A 25,244-nucleotide genomic window follows, 5' to 3' on the forward strand; every position below is an offset into this window, starting at 1 on the left:
GGGCACTTTCATCTACGCACGTGACGTATATACAAACTGGCAGAGAGGCAGTCTTTTCGAATGGTCCGTCACGTAAGCTGTGATGTATCCGTGCTCACGCACCTACTCGTTTCTAGAAATCAAGAAAAGCATTATAATTGAAAACATGTTTAGAAGCAGCGACTGACAACGCATTTCTGCCAGTTTCGTCACTCATTGTTCAGAAAGAACTAGCTTAGGCTATTTTGTACATCAGCAGACGTTTTACATTAAGAAGAGAACGCTATGAGTAGCGCAATGGGGACGGGACATTTTCGTGCAGCCCATTTCAAATCGACCGCTGCAGACGGAGCTTACCGTGACTATTGTTGAAGAGAGGACACCACCATTCCGTTCAAATTTCATTTTGGAGAATTAGAACTTGCCGCCAGTTCATTCCTTTCAATTCCTCGGAATGGAAAAAACTTAGCCCATTCCCACTACGAGATTGGCTGGAGTTTAATGTCCCAAAACCACCACATAAATATGAGATATGCCGTAGTGGAAGGTGTCAGAAATTTTGTCCACCCGGGGTTCTGTAACATGCACCTAAATCTAGGCACATGGGTCTCAAGCATTTTCGCCTTCATCGAAAATGCGACCATTTAATTTAGTTCCTCTAATTCCTCTACGTGGGAAAGGTAGTTTGAAAGTTTTATACCGGGTTAAGAAGGAAAGCTTATGTCACCAGATGCAAAGGGAACCGCGAAAGTACGCAAAAGAAGTTGCCAAGGTAGCTTGGTTACATATCTTCCCCTTACAGCAGAGTGAACGCGGGTTTTCTTAGGCGCTAATCGTAGCGTTGGGACTCGGGGAGTCGCTGCCGTGACCGGGGTTAGAGGGTTTCTCCTGCTTCCGCTGGCTTCCCGAACCAATGTTTTGAAAAGTTCATTATTTCTTACTATCTGTGTGGAGCGGGGATACACAGCATGACGTATTTCCGTACAATACTAACGGCATAGAGCCACGGTTACGCGAACAATACAAATTTTGGAGCAACACGGTCAATATAAGGACAGAATTGTAGTAGGCGCGTGGCTTATAAATGTACCATGCTTGTAATCAGCCAAGCCATTTTTAAAAAAACTGCTTTATCTTTAAATTCGAGTCTTTGTCTCACCAATGTTTCAACTTTTAAAAGCAGCACGAAGAAGAAAAACTGCTCCATTTTCGGAAAAGGACGCAATTTCATTGCCATTTCATTTCGTGCAGGAGGCCCTTAATTCAATTCCCATTCCATTTCTATAAGCGTTGTCCCCATTTCATTTCCATTTGATTGCGGTGTTGCTATGTTGTGGGTTGATTCCGGAGTTATTTCAATTCCGGAGTGGCAACTCCGTAACCCTGCGGCGCGACTGCCTTGTTAGCCGAGAGTCCGTACAGCGCAGTGCGTGGGCACGTTCCACATGCCACCTGAGAAAGGTCGGCGTTCATACGGTGCTTTATTTTCATTTATGGTCGATGTTCTCACTTTATCTGTTATGATTGCGTCATCGATGACCGCACGGCCGCGCGCAGATGAGTGGAGTGCGGGTGGCCGCCACGGAACCTGCCGTTTCGCCCCTGTCATTCCCTCCATCTCTCACTCTTCTCGCTATCACCGTTTGTCATCCTCCGCTACACTCCGCTATCCTCTCTCTTTCGTTCTCGTTCACCCTATCGGTTACGTCCACGCATCCCAACACATGAACTAAAAGGTGCCCTGTGTGGCTAATTTGTAATTTTGATTTAGCACTCGTTGGTGGCACACGGTGAACTAGATTTCTTTACTGGATGAAATATGCTAGTTGGCCACAGTAAAGTAGTGCAGATCATTTCTTTTCGCTTAGCGCATAAAACATGATAACAAAAGAACAAGAAGGGCGAACACCGTTTTTATTCTACTTTTTTTCACTGGTAGTTGACACACTGATGTGTTTCAAATATCGTTACTGCCTGCCCTGCCCCCTTCCTTCTTTTTCTCAACCTTCCTTCTTTCATGCAGTCACTATGCTATGAAGCACGTTGGCCATTGCCAATGGCCTCTATCAGTTAAAGTAACCTCACCTACAAGAATGATTGGTCGAGGAGCTCTACTGTAACGCGCGTCGTTTGGCGGGTTAAATGCGTGGGCAAGGTGCATTTAATAAACAGTTTGACACTAATGAACTCCCTCGCGTAGTCGTTATGGCGCAGGTACACGAACTCGATGACGATGTAATGCTATTCTGCACGCCGCTTTCGTGACAGAGGGGTGAGAACTGCCGCTGAATAACGACGCGTTTAACGTTACACGGGTAATTAATTGGTCGGACACGAGACGCCGTTCCCGTAAGTGCGGAAAGTGTGACTCGTAAGGTTGCGCGCTCTGTCGCTAACGCGTTCAGTACGAAAGAAATAAGTGAAAGTTCGTGTGTGTAGGCATTCCTTTCGTGGTGGTACAAAGCACAAAAATATGAAAGCTCATATTTTGGTTATGCTAATGTAAATGCTATGCGCTTATTAGATAAGTCTTCTTTTAAACTTTGTCTGAAAAAATTATCCGAGCACCCTTTCTTTACCGCCAAAAACAGCTCTTTGATCTGGAATTTTCAAAAGAAGCTAAGTGGTTTTGTATGTAGAGGTTGTCGAATCCATTTCTTTAATGGCGTTTAATAAGCGCTGATGAGGTCAATTCACTAATCCATTTCATTTCATTAAACGTCAGAGGAAATCGTTAACCGTTCTTTGCCGCATTTTGAAGTTGACTTGCGATGTATGTTCTGAGCAGGTGGCTCACTTATCATCTGTATTTTAGCGAGCATTCTTGCTCATATAAATTGCAGGAAGCGTTAAAAGAGAGTTACTAATTCTCTAGTTTTTTTCGAGAAAGAACAGCCCCGTTCGGCAAGACGCTTCCTTGACAGAGAAGAAATATGTTGCATGTTGTATACATACCCCACGTTGATTATATGAAAGGTTAGTATGCTGCCACTTGTATTATACTTCGAAGCATCACGACATGACAATTTTTACGCAATGTCTACTAGTAAACACACACGGGACACGGAGCATGAGTCGCTGGCACAGGGTTATCATTAACGTCGCTCAGTACTAGAGGGATCTATGTGAGCGTGTTGCAAAAAATTATATTATCTCAGCAGGTACTATAGGCTGCGGATGTGGACAGCCTTAGATGTCCAATATTTGCTGTTCGAAGTCTCCTTATTCATAGGCTGTGATCATTCAACGACAAGTCGAAGCGCAAGACGTGCTATTCGGAAAGCCCAGCTCAGCTGCAACATGCTTCTGCCTGAAAGGCTCATTCTGACGTATAAAAAACTATGATTTGTTCGTTGGTGGAAGTGGTCTGATGGTATTTCCTTTCCAATCCTGTAATTTGTGCACACTTTCATATTAATAAAGAAGCGATTTATTGATCTGCTTTTCAGCAAATGTTCTGTTGATGGCATAGGACCTTAGTCTACAGCGCGACGTTTGATGTCAGCCTAATGCATATGCTCGATAGCACTTCACTAGACAACGGCCATCAGAAACTCAGATGTCAGGACTCTATAGACTAACGCTAGCCAATGGTCATTAGAAACTCTCATGTCGGGCCTCTATAGACTTACGCTAGACTGTAGTCATCAGAAACTCTAATGTCATATCTCTATAGACTTACGCTAGACTATAGTCATCAGAAACTCTAATGTCATAACTCTATAGACTAACGGTGGCCAGTTACTACTAGACTCACATTAGGTACGCATTAGGAAAGCGCATTAGACTGACATTAGACAGTTTAAAGATTGTGATGTCGAATGACATTAGCCTGTTTATAAGTGTACATTAAATTTTTTCATAAGGGAGTTGCCAAGTTAGCTACCCGTGCCGACCTCAAGGTTGAGGGTTCGATCCCGGCTGTGGTGGTCGCATTATGACGGAGGCAAGATGTTAGGGGCACGTGTGCTGTGCAACGTCAGAGCATGGTAAAGAGCGTCGGGTGGACGAAGTTAACCGGAGCCCTCCGCTAGTGGACTTACGCAATAATCTAATCCTGGTTTCGGCGAGTAAAATCTGGGAAGTTATGAGGATGGCTTACCGTTCAGCTCGCCTGCTTCTTCTCAGAAGGCAAGTTAGCCAACCGTAAAGTATGTTTTGCTCCTTAGGGCAAAGAAGAAGCCGGCAACAAAGAGGACGTTATTCGCTGTCTCTTCCTTATACTTCGTGATGAGAATGCAAGACGACATAGTATACGAGACAGCCTGCATAACTCTAACGGTATTACATGTACACAGCGAGGAAGCAGTAAAACTAAATCAGCCAGAAAATTTAATAAATTAAACTTTTTTTTGTTACTACTTCCATGCGAAGCAGTCAGGGACCAAAACGTTTGTTGGGTAAACTGAGTAGTGAGCCTTACGTGAGCTTGCTAGGTAGGAAGATTTTACTGCCGCGTAACTGGTTGTTCTCGGCGGCTCTATATTTTTTCTTTCTCTCTGCGTCTCGATTTATCGCTCTATTTCACGTTTTTCATCAACTTCAGCAGCCCCCCCCCTCCCCTGTTTCATATTGAAGTTTCAGCTCTGATACAGCTTTGCCAAATAACAGACAAAGAAAAAGAAACATTACAATAAATTATCAGTTAAATGAAACATTCATATCTTTTTCAGAACTTGCTAATTTAATGATTTGCAGAAGGCGTCACGAAAATTTTTGCGCGAAACTCCTACAATAAACTACCCTTCTATCTCACCACCCTGCGTGTTCCGTGTAAGCATGGTAATTTTATGCCCAGTGTCATTAAGGTAAATCTCAAAGATAAAGTTGAATTATTCTTACGCACAAGGCCGCAATGTGCTGATAACGTGGAGGCATACATGCGGATAAATAAGGGATCAGAGTCGGATAACGTCAAAGCATTTTTGCCTTCAACCGCATGGTTTGACGTGCATAGATAGTACCATGAAACGAAATACAGCGCTTCTTATTCTTGGCAGGAAATTTGCCTTCAACCGCATGGTTCGACGTGCATAAATAGTATGATGAAACAAAATACAGCGCTTCTTATTCTTGGCAGGAAATTTGCCTTCAACCGCATGGTTCGACGTGCATAAATAGTATTATGAAACAAAATACAGCGCTTCTTATTCTTGGCAGGAAATTTGCCTTCAACCGCATGGTTCGACGTGCATAAATAGTATTATGAAACAAAATACAGCGCTTCTTATTCTTGGCAGGAAATTTGCCTTCAACCGCATGGTTCGACGTGCATAAATAGTATTATGAAACAAAATACAGCGCTTCTTATTCTTGGCAGGAAATTTGCCTTCAACCGCATGGTTCGACGTGCATAAATAGTATTATGAAACAAAATACAGCGCTTCTTATTCTTGGCAGGAAATGAAAACTGAGCGGACTACTTTTTTCGCGATTCAAGTTCACTGGTACAATGACCGAGATCTGCTCTGAGGGGCCAGAGCCTTCCGAGAGCTCGGAGTTCTCGTCGACGCCGCGAGGGGCAGCACGGTGGCGCGCGGCCCCCCGCGCGAGTGCTCGTGGTTCGTTTCGCGCGCGGCTTGGAGCGCCACTTGGTCGAAGAGAGGCTCATCGGCTCTGTGCGCTGTGTCGAGCGCGTCTCTGCGGCTCGAACTCTTCGAGCGTCTTTTGGCGCGCCCGTCATTGGACAACCGAGGATACAAACACCGGATCACGAGTGTACGACGCGCGCTGCACACGGCTGCACTGAGGATGATGCGTCGTCACCTCGTGTCGGCATCCGTTGCTTCGCGCTCTTACTCCAGCTGGACTGCGCTCGCGCTCTGCCACGTGATAGGCTTCGCCGGTGAGTGTCTTGCACCGTCACACGTCTACGCATAGCAAGTGGCGGGGTGTAATGTCCCGAAACTACCGCGTTATTAAGTGGGGCGCCGTAGGGAAGGACTCCACGTGGAGTTCTTCAAGGTGCACCTAAATCTAAACACATGGGCCTCAGGCTTTTTTGCCTCCACCGAAAATGCAGCCGCCATGGCCGGGATTCAATCCCGCGACTTCGGTTGCATCGTAACTACTTAACCACAATGGCGGGTGACACTGCCAACGTGTTAAAAATGTATAATTGTATAAAACATGTTGCTGTCTAACCCCTTCAAGGGCAAATTGAGATAACTGGTAGGCAAGCGTATTAAATTTACTCAACAAAATTCCCATGAACTTGCAATTACATTGCAAAAAAAAATGAAAAACGTTGCTTTGAGGTAGCATCAGCAGTGAATGACAATTTACTCGAAACAGTTTTTTTGTTATTCTACAGCAAGGCGCTTTTCATTTTTACGTAATAAACTAGTTGTTATGCGCAAAGCAAATGTGAAATTTGATTGTTTATATTCATTTTAGACAAAGAAGAAATACTTTTGGCGTTGGTCTCAGTACTTGTGGAACGACCCGATGAACATTGGTGCTTTCACCAAAGTGATCATTGAGGCGAAACTGCCCGAGGCCCTTGTATTTGTGGCCACCTGTGATACCGTACTGGTGCAGGTCGGGACTTCCTCGGGTCCCTCTCACATTCTGAACTTCTAGGCGTACGTCAGAGAACCCCAGGTGGCCGGACCTACCAGGGCTCTCTACTACGGCATCTCTCATAATCATATCTTGGTTTTTGCGGTGTTAAACCGCAACAGTAATCATAAATAATAACCGAGGTGGTTATTTATTTATTTATTTATTTATTTTGAATACCTAAAAGGCCCCAGCTGGGGTATTACATGAGGAATGGGTATTAATTACAGAATAAAAAAGTGATTCGAGGGCAATCTTGAATTGATGCGGGTCGGAGTGCATGGTGCAAGGTAGTTGCAGGCAGACGATTCCAGTCCCGCGCGGTTGTCAGAAAAAAGGAGCGAAGATGTGCGGTGCTTTGGGCTGGTGGAGGATACACTGCGCTTGAATGGTTTGTGCCGCTTGATGAGCGATGGACTGGCAGGATGGCTGGAACTTCGATGGGGGCATGATAAAATTTGTGAAAAAGTCATAGTCGAGATATGTGACGTCGTGATTCTAGATTAGAAAGGTGAGCACGAGTTTCAAGTTTGGAAACACTGGAATTGCAGGCATATTCAGAGTAGATAAAACGCGCAGCATGGTTTTGAATCGATTCGAGAATGTTGGATAAGTGAGATTGGTGGGATTCCCAGACAGAACATGCATACTCTAATTTTGGATGAACAAGTGTGACATACGATATTAGTTTAACTGATGGGGGCGCAAGTCTCAAGTGTCTACGTAGAAAACCCAGAGTGCGATTCGCGGAGTTGGATATGTCACGTGGGCTGACCAGGAAATGTTACTTGAAAGTGTGACACCAAAATATTTGTATGATTCAGCGGGTGAGACTGCAGTGCCGAAAATGGTGTATTCTGATTAGCTGCAGTCATGTACCCCCGCCTATCAAGACTTTGCGGAGCACGACATATTCCCGAGAAAACCCTTCTCCCGCGTTGTCTGAAAAAGCGTCCAAATTTAGATGTTCTAGCCTGTAGTAGTCCACGCGCCTTACACAGCTACCTGCTAGGTTAAAACGCTGTGCACGAACAGATCTGAATGTCGCATTTGCAGTGGAGCCCACACACCGTAAAGTTTTGGGTGCAGTTGTGTTGACGCCTCACCCTGATGTTTAGTAAAAATACCTAGAATATGCGCAAGGTTCGATTCATCCTATGCGCAAGCTTATCTCACTCTCTAAATAACCGGCAAAAACATGTTGCGCCCACATATGTGGACGTTGCTGCTCAAGATGGTTAAAGAAAAAAAAAGGCACCACTCATGAAGTGCACGAGGTTTTGTCTCGACCAGTGGCAAGCTGGTACAACTCGCCAGAAACTGAAGCCTCAAGTTTTCATCTGTTTTCATTGCCTGCGACTACAATTTGGCGAATTGATATGTTTTCGCTAGTAACATCAAAGGTATGCCAAACACCAGGTACTTTATTATTTTCGACTTGATCCAATAGTTGTTCATTAGGTTGAGCTAGTCGAGACCTTATTTTGCTGATAGCACTTTACAGTGAAGGGTAATTTGGCCAGAAAATGTTTCCTTATGCACCCGCCGTGACTGGATTTTGGGGAAAGAAATGTGAAAAAAAAACTGTCATTATCAAAGCAATATATTTAAACTGGTGATGATGCCATTACACATTGGATCATTTGGAATGACCGCCAGTGCATCTTACTAGCAATTACATAATCAAATAAGCTTGAAATGTGAAAATTAACCCATGAAGCAGCGTATGAAAAGAAAAATTTCTATACATAAGCAACAACCAGAAGACGATGTCAAGTTAAACGTTACCGTGTGATAGGTACGTCATTTTGAGTTTGCCACTATGCCATAATAAGGTGTTAAAAATAAATGCTGGTTTAAAAGAGATCTGGAAGACAGTCCTTCGAAAAACACGCAGGTTTATCAAGCTCGAGTTTGTGGGTACGTATGCTGTGTTTTTTTGTTGTTGTGGTATGCTGAAAAAAAATCAGAAAAAAATAAAACGTTATTTAACAAATAATTTTTACTGTGTAACTGTAGAAAAATATATGTTGTTATTCATCACACAATAGTTGACGTTACTATGGAGGACTTAAAAATACACAGTGGCATTTGCGAATGTAACCATTCTGCAAATATTTCGTAGCACACGCGGCTTATACGTGAATATAAATGTGAGGGAATGCTTCAACGTAGCCTTAATTAAATAGTTCTAAACTGGTTGTTGGGATATATGGCAGAATTTAAAAGATATATAAATGTGTAGTGAACTTTTGAATATGCTCTACTTCAAACTGCCAGTTCACACTTTTTATTGTTCTATAATAAAAAATGAAGAAGCCAGTCTGCCCATCGACACCAGCATTGAAATGCATGTTGTGATTTTTTTATGTTTTATACAGGATACAAGGTGTTAGCGCACAACTGCTGGGTACTTCTTGACTCCTAAATGCTTCGAACAAGCAACATAAAATTTTGTATATAACACATCAGATACGCAATATAATTAACTTTAAAGTAAACATAAAATAATTAGGAGCTCATCTTATATGTAGAAAATTTTGGCGGGTGAAGCTTGGCGTGTGTGTTCGTAGCCTATTACTTTTCTTTCTTTGTTTCTTTCTTTCTCATTGTGAAATTCCTTCTCCTAACTTTTTCCCCCTTTATTCCGGGAATCGGACCTTCACCCATCTGCTCAGCGGTGCTACACTTCTATTTCTGTACAGGCAACAATGACGATCATGGATGAAACAATGATATGTGGCAACATGAAATGACAAGTGACGCCTATAGAACAGCCGACTGACATGTCATCAATGACAGAACGCCGACCAGCCCTAAAGATGTAAAGAACATCAGATTTTTTTGTTTATATGATATATAAGAAGATGTTGGCACACAAGTATGGCACCGGCTCCTACTTAGCCCTTGAGTGAAAGTCGAGCACGTATTTAGAAAAAAAAACATACGAAACAGTGCATGAAAAATAGGACACTCGAGCACACATATGCGAAAACACATGCGCACATATCACAACACAATAATAAGGAAATCTTCAAAAGTCAACAAATTCATTCTCTGATAATGTCCCTCCTTAATATTCGATCCAACCAGCACAAAACAGCAAAGCACACGTCTGGTCCTTATGTAGATGTATTCGCTCGTGTGTACAAATTAGTCGACAGGTCATTTACTTCAGCACATACATATGATAGACTCACAAAGAGGGTTCAACTTAAATTGAGGACGACGCAGCGAGCAATGGAAAGAAAAATGGTAGGTGTAACCTTAAGAGACAAGAAGAGGGCAGAGTGGATTAGGGGACAAACGGGAGTTAAGGATATCATAGCTGCAATAAAGAAGAGGAAATGGACATGGGCCGGGCATGTAGCACGTAGACAGGATAACCGCTGGTCATTAAGGGTCACCAACTGGATTCCCAGAGAAGGGAAGCGGGGTAGGGGGAGACAGAAGGTTAGGTGGGCAGATGAGATTAAGAAGTTTGCGGGTATAAATTGGCAACAGCAAGCACAGGACCGGGTTAACTGGCGGAACATGGGAGAGGCCTTTATCCTGCAGTGGACGTAGACAGGCTGATGATGATGATGATGATGATGATGATGATACATATGATGGGTGTCATATGATACTGCACATAATAAGTACATGTGTTATACAAATGAGAGTTCGTTATTTCTTAGTACTTCTCAGCAATTCCGCTGTCTTGTAAGAAACATGTTAAGAAATTTAAAACGTGCGTCTGTAAAACTCCAGTTGGCCACGGGCCCATAAGCTTCTTCATGATAACGGTCTGCGGTCCAATGCCAACAGTTTTGATTTGAGACGGCGTCTCGGCGTGTCAGGATGTGGACAGTCTATGAGAAGGTGACATACGTCTTCATCTATAAATACCCATTCGCATTTGGAAGCTTCAGCGCTGCCAATTTTGTGAAAAATTGTTTTGTGTATGCGGTGCCTAGCCTCAACTGGTGAATAAGAGTTTCTATACTTCTATCTAATGCTATAGCGTAATTTCGAATTCAATAAACGAATCGATCTGATATAAACCTATCCTCTTTGTACTTTGATCAAACTAAGCAGTTTTGCTCATTCTGAAAGTTCTAGCCTTTAAATACTACGCAACTCATTTTTTGAAATTTGTAAACAAACAGTAACATCTTTACGATGTGCTTGTTGTGCCACTTCATCGGCAGTTTTGTTCCCAGGAATGTCGCAATGGCCAGGTATCCACTGAAATTTAATATCGTGGCTCCTTGCTTGCTTTGGTGAGCTCTTTCAGCGTTTCGTATGGCATACTATCACTAATTACTGTCGTGTTGGTACTGGAGAGTAATCTTATAGCGGCCTTTGAATCGCTGAAAAGTACCCATTTTCTCGCGTCTGCTGCCGAGTTTCTAAACTTCATAGCATACAGAATAGCTGAAATCTCAGCTGTAGTAGATGATGTCGTGCGACATAATTTAAATGATTTCTGAATATTGAACTGTGGTATGCTCATGCTGAAGACGTTGCAATACTTGAGCCATCTGTGTAAACGTGTATGTACCCTTGGATACCGCATGTGTATCTGATAAAGCGCTAGTTGTTGAGTAGCTTGGATAAACGTGTCTCTCTTTCTGATAATGCCATCCACTGAGAATTCAATGCTTGGTATTGCAAGCAGGCATGGAGGATAGTCCACTACAGAACTCTAAAATTTCTTTCATTATATATATATATATATATATATATATATATATATATATATATATATATATATATATATATATATATATATATATATATATATATATTACTGTGCACATGTATTTGTTTATGAGCATTGCTTTTATCCTGCTGTAAAATCTCCAGTGCCAATGGGTCGTCTTTGTGTAGCGTCTGTAATCGAAAAAAATGGCGGCATGTTTCGATTGTTCTCATGACTGGAAAGGGTGGTTGTCGAGTCTCAGCTATAACAAGGCTGCTGGAAGTCGCTTGTTCAACACCTAGGCAGGCGCGCAGTCCCCTAGTTAATAGTCTTTGAAGTCGCTCCTCTGAAGTGCGGGAAAGGCCGTGTAAGACTGCTGCAGAATATGCATTTTTTTTGTTGTAATAACGCATTGTGAACAGCGAGTATTGATGATACGAATCCGCTCCATGATGTCCTGGCAATTCTGCGGAGTATATTCACCAGCACATTCACCTCATTTTCGAGTTTATTTGTGTGAGGAGCCCATGATGGCTGCCTATCAAGTATTGCTTCGAGAAACCGATGCTGTGTCCGAGTCATCAGTGGTTCTCCTTCTAAATAAAGATTAAAGCATTTCAACTTCTTACGGGTGAAGGGCAATACAGCTGTCTTTGCGTGTGACGGAACCATTCCTCTTTCTTTTAAAAAGTGGTTAATAATATTTATGCCGTCTTGCAATGCAATTTGAATTAAGCGAACGTCCGTGCCAGATGCCCAAATGCGCACATCATCTGCATATAAGGAGTATTTCAACCTAGAAGGCAGTATTTTTGCTAAATCAGCCATAACACAGTTGAAAAGAAAATGCCCGAGTATGCTTTCTTGTGGCACTCCCTGTCTGACGTCGTGTTCCGCACTCTTTCCTTCGCTCGTCTCAATGAATTTTTTGCGACCTTATAAAACTTAGAGATCCACTGCAAAGACCTGCCAAACAGTCTGAGTTCCAACGTACTCAACAGAACATGAGTGTGACTGAGTGTGTCAAATGGCCTTTGATGTCTAAGAACACTGCTACCGTAAAACTACCACACATGCGTTCATGCTGCACATACGTTACTATGTCCAGTATTGCATCCATTGTGCATCTCTGTTTCCTAAAACCTGTTAAGTACTTGGAGAATACACCGGTTCTGTTGCACAACCATTGAAGTCGCGCGTCAATCATTTTTCCATTACTTTACATAAACAGTTTGTCAGACTAATTGGGTGGAAGGAGTCAAGGATCAAGGGCGTCTTAGTCGGTTTTAAGATCGGAATTATGCGAGTAAACTTCCAAGGCTCGGGTACAATTTCTTGCGTCCATAGATTATTCTAAATATCTATTAGAAAGGTTGTCCCCATTGGCCCAAGGTTTTTTAGCATATTGTACCTAATGCAGTCTGGTCCAGAGGCCGATTTTCGACGACATAATGCTACAGTAGATTGCAGCTCACTTAATGTAAATACAGGGTGTATTTGATGGTGTGGGCCCAATAACAAGCTTGAATTTTTTGGCTGGCTAACGTGACAGAATTATCAAATAAAACACATTGTGATGCGCCGGGCCTACTGATAAGTTGACAAAATTCATCTGCTACCACAACTTCCCGCCTGTCCAAGGCGGGAAGTTGTGGTAGCAGATGAAACGCATGAAATGGGAACCTCTGTGATATAGGGCCACTAAATGCTTGAATTACAAGCCAACTTGTTGAAACAGGTGTGGGGAAGAGAGCGTGCCACAAAAATCACGCCAGCGTCGTCTACCTAAATTTTCTAGTTGTCTGCGTATTACACTGTGGAATTTCTGTGCTTTCTTGTGTGCTTCTAAGCTTCCACTGCGTCGATATGCCCTTTCGGAACGTCGTCTGATGGCTCTTATATAGATGTTCATACTCTCCGTCGACTGCAGCATAGTTTTTTGGGATCGAGACTTTTTGTACATTTATTGCATTATTCTGCAAAAATTAAGTAAAGCTTTCAACTGTCGTAAGTTCACTATTTTGATTTGTTAGGCGGTACCGAAAAGCTTTCCAGTTCATCAGTTTGCTGTAGCGTCTGACGTCGTCATTTCGCAAGTAGGGGTGATTTATAAGAATAGGAAAATGGTCACTTCCACGCGTTTCTACATCCGTAGTCCAGCCAACACCATTCACTAGATCTTTAGAACGCATGGTAACATCTATGCAACTTGAGTAATTATGTCCACAGACAAACGTTGGGGAGCCATCATTTAAAATAGTCAAATTGCGTTTGTCTGTGGCGCACTCAACAACGTTCCCACGTGCATCACATCGATCACAACTCCAGATTATGTTGTGCACATTACAGTCTCCACATACAAATGTATGTCAATTCGAAAGATTGAAGATATTTGTTAGCTCTTCCACCGAAATATGGCTTGAAAGTTGTAGGTAAAGATTAATCACTGTTGCGCACTGCTCACCAAAGGATACTTTACAAGCGATGAATTCCGGAAATACCGAATAACTTGAGTGAACTTGGTGAGAAGGTAGGTCCTTTCTGACGCACAGATGCACTGTGCTAGGACCACTTCGACGAGATGACTTGTATATCGCGTAGTTAGGGAGGCGGAAATCGTCATTCATTCCTGCCTCTTGGATGCGAAGTATTGGAAAGCTATATTGCAAAAGGAGTTTACGGTAGTCAGCACACTTCTTTGGAAGACTGTTGGCATTCCACTGGAATATGGAGACATTTTTATAGCGCTCATTGATATGTTACTTGTCGTAGGCTGGACCGGGATTGTCGACACAATAGTGCTTCCAGAGGCAGCAGGACTTTTACTTCTGGCAGGTTGTCTGCTTCCAGTAGAGAAGACAGGATTGTTCTAAGTGCTGCGAAAAGCATTGGTAGAATCAATTGCATGACTGATGCAGAGGCACGGTCAGCATTGAATGGTTCAATTTCTGAGGCCTGCTGAGAATAATGTTTCGATGTTGTAGCTTGGGCGAACACTGGCACTGTCGGTTCTGCTAATTTCCGCCTGAGATCGCGTAGGCATTCGCAGCTTCGACGCGTAGGTTGGGGTGCTTGAATGTACTTCTTGTGAGTGGTCTCTAGGATGTGCTCTTGACGGTTCTTTTGGTGTGTTTCTCGATTGTTGTTGTTACGGTGTGCGCTGAGGTAGATCACGTACAGGATGAACATTCTCAAGGTTTGGAGAGGGTTCATTGGGGCACGGTTTTCTTCCATGGATAAGCTCATGTAGACGCATTTTCGCAGCAGCTCTACTTTGCGGACAGCCTACATATAAAGCAGCGTGATTACCTGCACAGTTAGCACACTTAGGCTCAAGAACTGACTTGCACTCCTTATGGTGGTGTTCTTCTGAGCAGATCTTACACCGGCGTGCATAACGGCAACTTTTTGCCATATTTACGAATCGCGGGCAGTTATAGCACTGAAGTGCTGGACCGAGATATTCTTCTACTGGTGCACTGGCGAATCTTAAGCAGATTCTTCCAGGAATCGGGCGGTCATCTCGAAAAGTCAGGATCACTGTATGAGGTGGACGCAACGTTACTGCTCCATCTTCCTGGTGGTAATATTTCATTTGCCGCCGCGCTGATTTAACCCCTGCATCTCTCAAGTACTCTAGGAGTTGTTCGTCTGAATACTGCAGAGGCACATGTTTTACTTCCCCAACGTTCCTAGTGTCTGACTCTGGGATGAAAGGCTTGCCTTCCAGACCACCTACAATCGAAAGCGTCAGAATACGCTTTGCTGAAGCTAAGGAAGCTTCCATCTGAAGCTTCCATCTCTGGTCGTTCTGAATGACTGCAGTTTTTCTTTAGCAGCAGAAACTACTTCGGCTGACACTCGAATGGAGTTCACTTTCCAGAAACTAACACATTTAGCTGTTGGACGCAAGACGACTGGGATGCCCTCTGCTCGCTTCTTCTTATACGCAACCAACGTAAATGGTTCATCTTCGCCCATGTTCTCTTCATCACATAGGCTATAAGTTGACGTTTTATCGTCGAAAAGATTATCTTCTAAGCGAAGCTTCTTGCTCTCGGCTTCATCGTCTACCATTGCCACTGGGCTCACCGAAGCCATTTTGTGGTTTTGAATGAGCAAACGAACCGGCTTTATGATGTTTTGTCGCTCCTGTAAGCCCCCAGGCTTTTCATTGTGTCATGTAGAATCACTCATGTGGGTTGATGCAATTGGACGAGCATAAGGCTTGTGGTGATGGCTACCAACCACCGTAGCAGTTGCGTACTAGCCAAGTCTTTCATAAATGAACCTCGTACTTACAAGGCGCCGCGCCCTCGTATTCTTCACCCGACGTATTGTTGGCACACTGAGGAATAAATGGATACGAGCGTAAAAGTCCAAGAAAACAGCAAAAAATTGAACACTGCACAAAAACAGCGACTGAACAGAGTCACTTCTTCTTTTCATGAACATCAGTTATTGGCAGAAAGGCGCATACACGTAGGTATGTTGCTGGTGCACGTTCTGGGATGCATTTATCATCATCATCATCATCATCATCATTATCATCATCATCATCATCATGAAGACGAAAACCTGCATCGAGTATTCTGAAACAGAAGTCCCCAGCGCCCGAGATTTGAGAAGAGGTTGAGTACACATACACTCCTAAGACATGAAACCGCTAATAACAAAGAATTTAGGCCTGTATCGTGGTTCTTACTTTCTGTACAGCTATCCATCAAGTGAAACGGGTTTAACCACGAAAAAATTCCAATTTTGTAGTAGCCAGCGCTAATAATTTCGTCCTCGAGGATAGCCATGCAAGCATGGGCATGTTGAACCTCCGTCAACCAGAGAGGCATCAGTGAGACCGCACGAATAATGCCTACAACTAGCACTATAGACGCAAACAACCTGGCGATTAAAGAGAACACGGCCGTTAACATGCTCGCCGAGAAATAACGAACGGCACTATTACAAGGTGCGGTGAGTGCCGAATAAACAGAACATCGCCTAACATTGCAAATGGGCATAGTGAACGCCCCCTAATGGTTTGCCCGGCTGTTCACTTAATTAGATAATCAACTTCGGGAGTTTACGCGTGGATATTTTTTTAAACAGGCAGTAGCATTGGTCTTAGCAATTTCGCTTTGTTAATTTTATTTTATCTAGATCAGCGATTGCATGTGCCGAACGCGCCCGCTGCCAAAGCCACCTACACCTGATCGCCGTTCCTTGCTTCGCGCAAACAAGTGATGCTGTTTTTTCGGAGCTTCAGCAATTGCTCGTCTCGATCAGTTCTTCCTTCGTTAGTAGATTCCAATTTTCAGGATTACGCAAACCTCAATTTCGGCAGTGCGATTATCTCTCAGCGAAACTCAAAAGGTTACCCCCTCTAGGGGGTCTTTATGGTAATAAAGTGAAGTAAAGTGAAGCGAAGGTTAAAGCTTATCTCAGGAAGAATTTCGTATTAAAACCATAACGACACGCCTAGCAACCAGCGTTTACTCGAGCTGTCTTAGCCGTGACTGAGGTGTTCTATACTAAATTTGCAAAACACTGTGCTCAAGCTTGAGAATAATAAGATATTTCACGTAATAAATCATGACACATTTTCAACCGAGAGCCTGATATATTAAGTAATGCGGTTATATTGTATGATGCCATCAGTTTGTTGTAAGGGTACCTGTAGAAATTCATGTTAGGCGTCAGTTAAGTCGATTGCTTTACCCTGACGCTTGACCACATGTATATCTACGAAAATAATTATGCATGGTGCTGCAGAAGTGTGTACAAAAAGGTTTCCATGACATTGTTGAATCAGCTGTTATCAACGTACTCGTCTCCCTATATGCTCGGTTCCCTGCGAACACCGAGGTGTATTGATCAAAAATGAATGCCTGGGTGCGCTCACAAGCTTTGAATGAAGATACTTACCGAGTCCTTGCAAAGTGCCACGTGGTTCATGTTTCCGTTACACGGATTCCAGCGCGTCGCTTTTCTAAAGAGCGCACTTCCCTTAAAATTTCTATGCCCCTATATAAAGGCTACACCAGAACGAATCTTTTAGTTTTCTCGGGCTCTGCGTTTCACAGGCACAAAATACCTTACCAAAACTTACTTTGTTTCTTCTTTTTACATCAACTTCCTGAACAGACATTTTTCAGTGGTACTCGCGCTACTCTGAAAGCCAGTGTGGGACGACCTCCTCGATATTAAATTTAAATGCACAAGGTTTATCGGTCGTGTGAATCTGCTACGAAACATAGTCAAGACTGACTACAATATAAACGGTGTCTTGCGTGCATTCAAGTCTCTTTGAGAACTTACTTGCCGAGGTGCTTTCAAAGAGTACTCCGTATTGCTTCCTGTGTATTGTTTGACCGGCTTCGTGTTGCAATACAGCTGGGATGTTTAACAACTTCGGTGGGCAAAACTGACGCGGTGCACTGCGCACCTAACGTGTAATATAACAGTAACAGAGAAACTGCGCGCTCGGATTTGCTTATAATCATGGCTTCAAAACAACGCAGAGGCCGTAGACAGGCGCATAATACATACAAATAGCGTGTTCACTGGCTTTTACAGCGCGTTCACGCGCTTGCGTTTTACTTCTACTGTTAACGTTGCGCACATTCGTCCAGCTATATTCATTTCTTTGTGGTATCAGATTCGGTATGTGATTAGAGAAATTTCTTTTCACGGGCAGTGGACATCAATAACAGTTGAACTGAACATCTCAGCAGAACAAAACGTGCACTTACAAAAATGTGTTACAACAAGATATGTGTACTTATGAATACATTACATGGTAAACATAAAGCACAAATAGAGCGTGAATATGTACACTGTCGTCCTTTATGAAAGGGAACACGCGAGCGCGTGGCCTGTGTTCTGCCGCGGCTATCTACAGGACCATCATCGACCGACAGCAAAAGAAAATGCGTTGGCTTTTGGTAGTATTCTATTGGCAAACAAAACAACAAGTTATGACCGCTGAACAAGCCGCTGCAAGATACTGTAGGCAGCCGTTGTAGAGAGCAGGTCACGCCATCGCGTGTTATCTGTCATGAAGAACGACAGTGTACATTTCGTGTATTTGCATGGCATTTCTGCGGGTGCTGAACAGACATCAGTCTGCCAAAACCTATTCATGGATTATTAGATCTCATTTGAATGACGGAAATTTTTATTGGCTCCTGTAGAGAAATACACATTCGAAACTAAAATCACGGAGCCGGTTACAGCACCATTTGTTGTAGTTAACCTGCATTCATCTATCTCAGACATGATTTTGCCGTTCTAGAACAGTAGCACGAGGACTCGTAGGTGCATCTTCTTTCTTCGCAGCGTGAGACTTGTTTTCCGTCATCGATGCAAAATAATGTTTGAGTTATCAAATTCAAAAAGTTGAAGACCAAATTCCTCTTCAATCGTTTCTTAATTTTGCTCACGTTCGAAAGCGAAGTTCAGCCGAAGTTCTAGCCGATTTGATGAATAATATGGTTCTTATTAGAGGTTATAGAGAGCATGCGTGGTGTGATTGCTGCATGCAAATGTTACACCTCTTGCGGAGGCGTACATCACTACCACCAGGTGTGCCATAGACACGACGTTATTGCGTCGCACGAAAGCGAGCAGTAAGAATAAGTACCTCGTGATAAGTTCAGTGCAGTTTTAAACGCCTTTTGTGTTCTTACACTCTATGTGTGTGCTAGAAAAAGCTCGCTTAGTCAAATGCCTTTTCAACGTCTTGAATAGGTAGGCATGTCCTATTGGCGTGGGGGCCTCCGAAGTGATGGTGTTTTCTGGAGTTAGGAAAGCCTTTCATATTACTTTCTGTATCTTTGGACAAGGGCACGTGGTATCAGTCTAAAGCGGCACACATAACCAACGCAAATGAACGTTGCTTTCAGGGCTACCATAACACGATCAATCTGGCGCATTGCATACAGCTCCTTCGCCTTAGCATATGTGACTGTGGGCTTTTTTATTTGTGCAACTTCTTTAACAATACACCGCTAGCGAAATCGGTGCACTTCCCTATTGACAGTGGGTCTATGGCGCTCTTTTAGGGATTCTTTCTTTCGTTTTTCTTTATTATTTACAATGCAACGCACCATGTGATCACTGTCGATTATTGTAACCTTAGCTCTCTTTACTGGCAAGCGACGGAAGGTAAAAAATAGTGAAAAGAGCGAAAGTAACTCATTACCAAGACTTTGCTATTCTAATGAACTGGCCAACCAACGTAATGCTATCGTCCGGTCAAGAAAGGTAGCTAGAAGCAGCGGATTCTTAGAATTAGAAACCATCCTCTTTATATATAGGATGAACCAGGTTTCATCTCTTCATGAGGACTTTCCAGAAGAACGTGTATTTCTTTCTCTCTTGCTACACTTTGGGTATATTACTTGCGCAAACCAGAATCTAGTTATGATGCGACGAGCTAAGGTTAGTGACATGCAGCTGAACTTACCAACGCGAAAGTTTTTACATTCCGCTCCCAATGAAATGTAGTTCACGTGGTCCAGATCGAATAATAATTCATATTAATATCTGTCTCGGCTTTATGGCGCAGTACTGCGGTATGATTATGAGAGACGTTGTATTCAAAGTCCCGGTAGCTCGTTAGTGTGCACCTAAATGTAAGCGCATGGGTGTCTGTAATTCCGCTTCAGTTTAAATGCGGCCGCCACGGCAAGGATTAGGTCCCGCGAGACTGTTGACTCGGCAGTCGTATATAGTCGTATATAGCACTGAAACCACTAAACAGTTCAAGATTAAAGGCGTGGCCCCATAGGGCTTCTGCGACGCCTAACAATCGTTAAATATAGGGCACCTAGCTGGGAGTCTGCGCATGACAGTTCAGTACCAAAAGATAATGTCATACTTTTCTTACACTGGTGGAGGCTGGCGTAAACGCACTCCTCAGCCTCCGAAGCAGTGCACTCAACTGGACGTACAGCGCCGATCTCTACACAGCGTCAAGTAATTAGCTGTGCTCCTCTGCGGCATAGGCTGTCGTGATACAGAAAAAAAACATACGCGAAAGTTTGTTTCGCGCCATTCCGTTGTTTCGCAGGCGCTGCGGCGTAAACACGCTGTGCCCGCGTCACCGCTGAGCGGCTTCAGTTTCGCGTCGCGAAGCGTAAAGAAGCGTGGTCAGTAATTACTCGCTTTTACAGCGATGGTCTCTCCCAACTCGGTTCTTGCGTTTTTGGGGCGTGCTTCGGCAGCGTGAACCAAGGCGGGCCATTTCTTTTTTCGTTTGTTTTACGAGCACTTTCGGCGAGTTTTTGCCGTCGTCGTCGCCGTGCTGTTCTGTTTATTTTTTGTTGCTGCTTCTTTAACGCGGAAGGCCTCTTCTACGTTGTTATGAGGAGGATGACGCATGCACGGTCACAAACTGAGTCAGAGCAATAGAAAAAAGCGCTATCTCTGAAGGCAATAAAGGAATGTGAGCGTAAAAGACAAGTATTCCCACGGAAGAGGCGGCGAATGCAATGAGGGTGCGGTGCAGTGGCTGCGAATGCACGCAGTATTTTTCGTTTCACTTTTTATGTTGGGTCTTGCATGCTTCCGCGCCATCACCCCGCTACGTTCCAACCCTAACGTACCCCTGTAAAGTTCATACAACACAAGAGAAAGGAAGGCAAACACCGAGGGGGAACATTAACAGGACCGTCGCGCTCTGTTTGCGTGAAGCTTTATTGTTTTAAGCGCGTGGGACACTTCTGCGACGTGCCGCGAGTGGGTGATGCGTCAACGAATTTTCATTAGAACGCGCTGCTGTGGCACGCGCGGCTCTATTTTGCCTTCTCCGGTGAGGAGCGGACAACGGAGGTTTTCTCTTTGGCGCTGTCGCATCCATTCCCGTCGGTACTGCCCGCAGTGTCGCCGTATAGGAAGAGAACGAAGACTGTTATGGCACTACGCAATGAACTCGGATCGCGAAAACCAGATTGAAGGTCTACAGGGATGCGGAGGTTCACGCGTAATTCAATTTTCGCATCGCTGCTAGAGCGACTACTATAAACACGGTGATTTGGAGTTCCTGCACATTCCTACCGATTTTTCGCACCCTTTAATTTTTTTTGTTTCTTTGTCTTGCGTAGTGAGACATTGTGTTAGAAGAACAATAAGGGTCAGTTCGTATGAACTTTTTAGATGCAAAGACCAATTGGCAGTGAGAACAAGCATTCAAAGACTATGTCTGATGTAGCAGTACCTATTCATCAGCTGTCAGTTTTGGTTAGGCTGCAGACTAGAGTGTCCAAGACAAAGTTAATTAGTTTGTTTGATGTATGAACAAATCGTTTAGATCGTTTGATGGATCAATCGTTGAAATAACTAGTCGATTAAAAGGAACAAGCCCTGGCATTAAGGATGAGAGTAGCTTGGCTAGTTCGTTTATTTATTTATTTATTTATTTATTTATTTATTTATTTATTTATCTGCTCATTTGTAATTAGATTGACTTTTTGAGCAAACAGAGTGCCAATGTATAATCAAAGAGAAACTTCGTGTTACGGGTGATTGGTTTTCCGTGTCATTCGATCATTCATTCCTTTTGTTTACTCCTAATACATATTCAGCCACCAAAAGCACACGCACGCAAAAACAAGAAGACGAGGATGACGGCGCGGGTGACCTCGTCACAATCTACAGGCTAAGAACAAGTTCTTCTCTAAGATAATTATTTAATAAATAATTGATAATCATTATTTGATTGTGACAAACTGATCGTCGCTGCGGTTTTTCTTAACCTACTGGCTTTTGGTTAGGTGACCACCTCATTGCGCTTGCCGTATTGTCACACGAAAATAGCAAGAAAAGTGGTCATTTTCGTTGCTCGTGCCGCTACTGGTCGACTCTAGTGCGGCTTGAATTCACAGATGGGCTAGAACTGCGCAACAGTGATCGTTAAGCAAATTTATAATGTGCTTGCAATGCTCTAAGATGCATTTACGACTTCGAAGATGCTACAGCGTTGTGCACTTGCATATGCGCATCTTCTTTCTTAGTCATTGCCAATTTTGGCCTTGTGATATAACTAATATTATTATTTACTTGCCTTTTACGAAATATTATCATCAATTCTTTCTTGGGGGTCACCGCAGTGAAAGGACCGCTTGTCATGTCAATTAGGAGACCCCCCCCCTCCCCCCCTTAAGCAAGATTTTACAGTAATAACTTAGATAAACACTTACACAAATATATGAGAAAAAAAACAGTGCTTCAATCAAACAACTCAATAACGATAACTAAAAGTCGGCTTGATGATCATATTAAACACATGAATATACGTTAAATGGGAGACCACGCATTTATTATTTGCACTTGCTGCAACATTCAGCCTCCATTTTCTCTCCTCAATGACGTCACGAAAGGAAAACAATGCCATATATGACTCTGCTTTCACAATGTATCATTCTCGCTGCGTGCCGACTCCGGTAAAGCATTGTTCATATGAGCCGATTTACATAAGCTTTAAGATCATAATAGTGCTGGTGCCAACACTGGTAATGATAGTAGTATCTTCAGGTTCACTAAAAAAAAATGTTTTCATCATCCAGCTGACTTCGACATCTCTAAAGACGTTCGAATATTGGACTGCTTTCAAGCACGGAGCCTTGAATACATTGCGAGAATTCGAGTCTTTGCCAATTTTGTTCTTGCACGGATCTCGCACGGAAACTACCGACCGACTCCTAGGTTTGAAACTAAATGGAAATTTTTTGAAAGGGGAGCGCCGTCGCAGTGGTCTCATTGAAGCGCAGCCCGAATTGCGAACCTACTCGGTAATGGCGAGGAAATGGCGTTATCTAAGTGGACGACGGTGGAACTAAAGAAATTGCGGACAATGAGGACCCTGCTGCGGAGATGTGCCAAAGACATCGCGCCGATTTACACGGCGAATAAAAACCCAAGAGGCCGGAATTCTCGTCTTAAATGAACAAAAAAAAAAGGCACAGTGCGAATCCGTCCAACGCCTGCAGGTTTGTGCCTTCGAAAGGAAGCGAAATCAAAGAGCTATTTTCTAATGTGGTTCTAGCTGGTGAAACGAAATCAAGACTCTCAAGCTCCCTTCGTAAAAGAAAGAGAGTTTTGCTTGAAGGTGAACCCCGAAGCTCGCTCGCTGCATGTTTCCGACAGCGCCAGAGGTGACGAAAGTGAGATACAAGAAATCTAAGAAACAGAAGAAAAATAAAAATATTTACAAGGCACTATCACAGTGTACGAAATATTTAATGGCGTAAAACTAAACTATAATAATGGACTGTCGTATCCCATTATGTTCTCATTAGAGCCGATAGCAAACGCTACTGGACTAGCCAATGCTATTCAGCACAATATAGCCAATGTTAGAGAGCACAAGTCAGTGGTAGCTTAAACTACCTACCATTACATGGCTCTGCTTGTATGCGCGTAAACGTATTGGTTGCAACAAGTTCGTACGCGGATAAAAAAAACTAATAAAGTGAGCAATGTTTCGTTGTGTTTGCTAGATTTGTGTTGTAGCGGACATTACTAAAGAGGTATCTTTTTGTCAATTTTCGCAAGTAAAATAGTTGCGTTGGTGCTGACACACTAGCTGTTGCAGAATCTTGAAAGCTTGGTTAGTTTTCTGTACATTTTGTTGCATTTTAAGCGAAAAAGTAAAGCGATACCAATACAAGACTTAGGAGTCCGAGAAAGGCACCGACACTAATTATCTTAATAAACGTACGATTGATGCATTTTTATAGTGATTAAAACTTTTCATCGCCAAAGGCCAGTGGTTGCACACCAGGACAAGGACAATTCAGGCACACGCATAGTTGCTAATTGCGTACTTCAGCATAGGCGTAATTGCGAGCACGCATAGAGCACCCACTTAACACAGAAAACTGAAGTATTTCAATAAGAACAGTGCCACTAAGAATGTTCAAAAGCTCTTTCGTGATCCCAGACAGAAAGGCAGTGTTCGTTCACTGTTCGAGAATGTATTTGATACTAGGTAGTAATTGCTTTTGTTTAACGCTCAGTTCAGACACTAAGCCTCTATGTTATTATTAACTTTTTTTAGGCCTAAGTAGCCTGCCACAAGCGATTAAGATGTATTCGTATTCTTGCAGGTGGCACATTTGCGAGTACGGCATCTTGCGTTGATTGCAGAAAAAAAGGCTTTTTCTTGTTTTGTTTGTTAACAAATTATTTTATTTCTCCTTCATTATCCAGAGCAGCCCTATACAAAGTAATGAGCAGCATAATTGTTTCTCATTAAAGGTACAACCGGAAATTGGAGAATGCTGGTAAAGTTTCCAGCATTTAAGATTAATTGAAAATCTCTTGTCTGCCTTCACATGCACCACGCCCTCAGTGCGATGAAATCGGGGCATCTCACTGCGTGAACGTTTTAGCTCTGTTTTTACTTTCGTCTACTACTACGATAGCGTCACTTGGCCACAGCTAGGCGTGGCGTAGCGTGGAAGCCTTGTAGAAACAACAAAACCACTCCATATACCATCTCGTGACCTTTGGTAAATAAATTACTGGTTTGCACTGTAAACGAAAATTCGCTCGCTTGGAACACGTGTCCCCCGTTTCCTTTCGGCCTTGAGAAACGAAGACGCAATACGCAAAAAAAAAGGCTACGCCCTGCAAAGTAACGTGGCAACCCTTTCTGGTCACATAATGCTCAAAGTGCGTCCTTCTGATACATTTTTTTTTTCTGGTAAGCGTCAAATGCAAGGTCAATTTATTCGAGATTATGTCAGCGATACACGTCTCTGTAAGTTATTTCACCAGAAACAACTATTTTCTATTTATGTGCGCGGGTTTTCTCCTCAACTGAAAATGATACGCGAATGCCGCTCCTCTAGTGACTACATACGGTGACTACATACATCGCGGACACACGACCAACGACATAGGGAGCTTCGCCCCCCGAAAAAATTGGGACACGGGCAAAAGAGTCTAAGGACAGGGCGCCACTCGGTGAGATCTAGACCATCAGTACATTGCGGATGGCGGGCCGATCGGCAAA

The 25,244-nt window shown here is 43.2% G+C and overlaps 1 protein-coding gene across 1 annotated transcript in view; it reads left to right on the forward strand.

Annotated features, from left to right (window-relative positions):
• Positions 1 to 5,589: 5,589 nt before the first annotated feature.
• Positions 5,590 to 25,244, forward strand: part of LOC119172757 (uncharacterized) — a 95,929-nt gene continuing 76,274 nt past the window's right edge. Inside the window, exon 1 of the mRNA XM_075892984.1 lies at positions 5,590 to 5,824. Within this exon, the coding sequence (XP_075749099.1) occupies positions 5,731 to 5,824 (94 nt within the window). The 5' untranslated portion in view covers positions 5,590 to 5,730. The remainder of the gene's footprint in view (positions 5,825 to 25,244) is intronic.

The sequence above is a fragment of the Rhipicephalus microplus genome, chromosome 4, assembly GCF_043290135.1.
Source record: "Rhipicephalus microplus isolate Deutch F79 chromosome 4, USDA_Rmic, whole genome shotgun sequence".
Taxonomy (NCBI): Eukaryota; Metazoa; Arthropoda; class Arachnida; order Ixodida; family Ixodidae; genus Rhipicephalus; species Rhipicephalus microplus.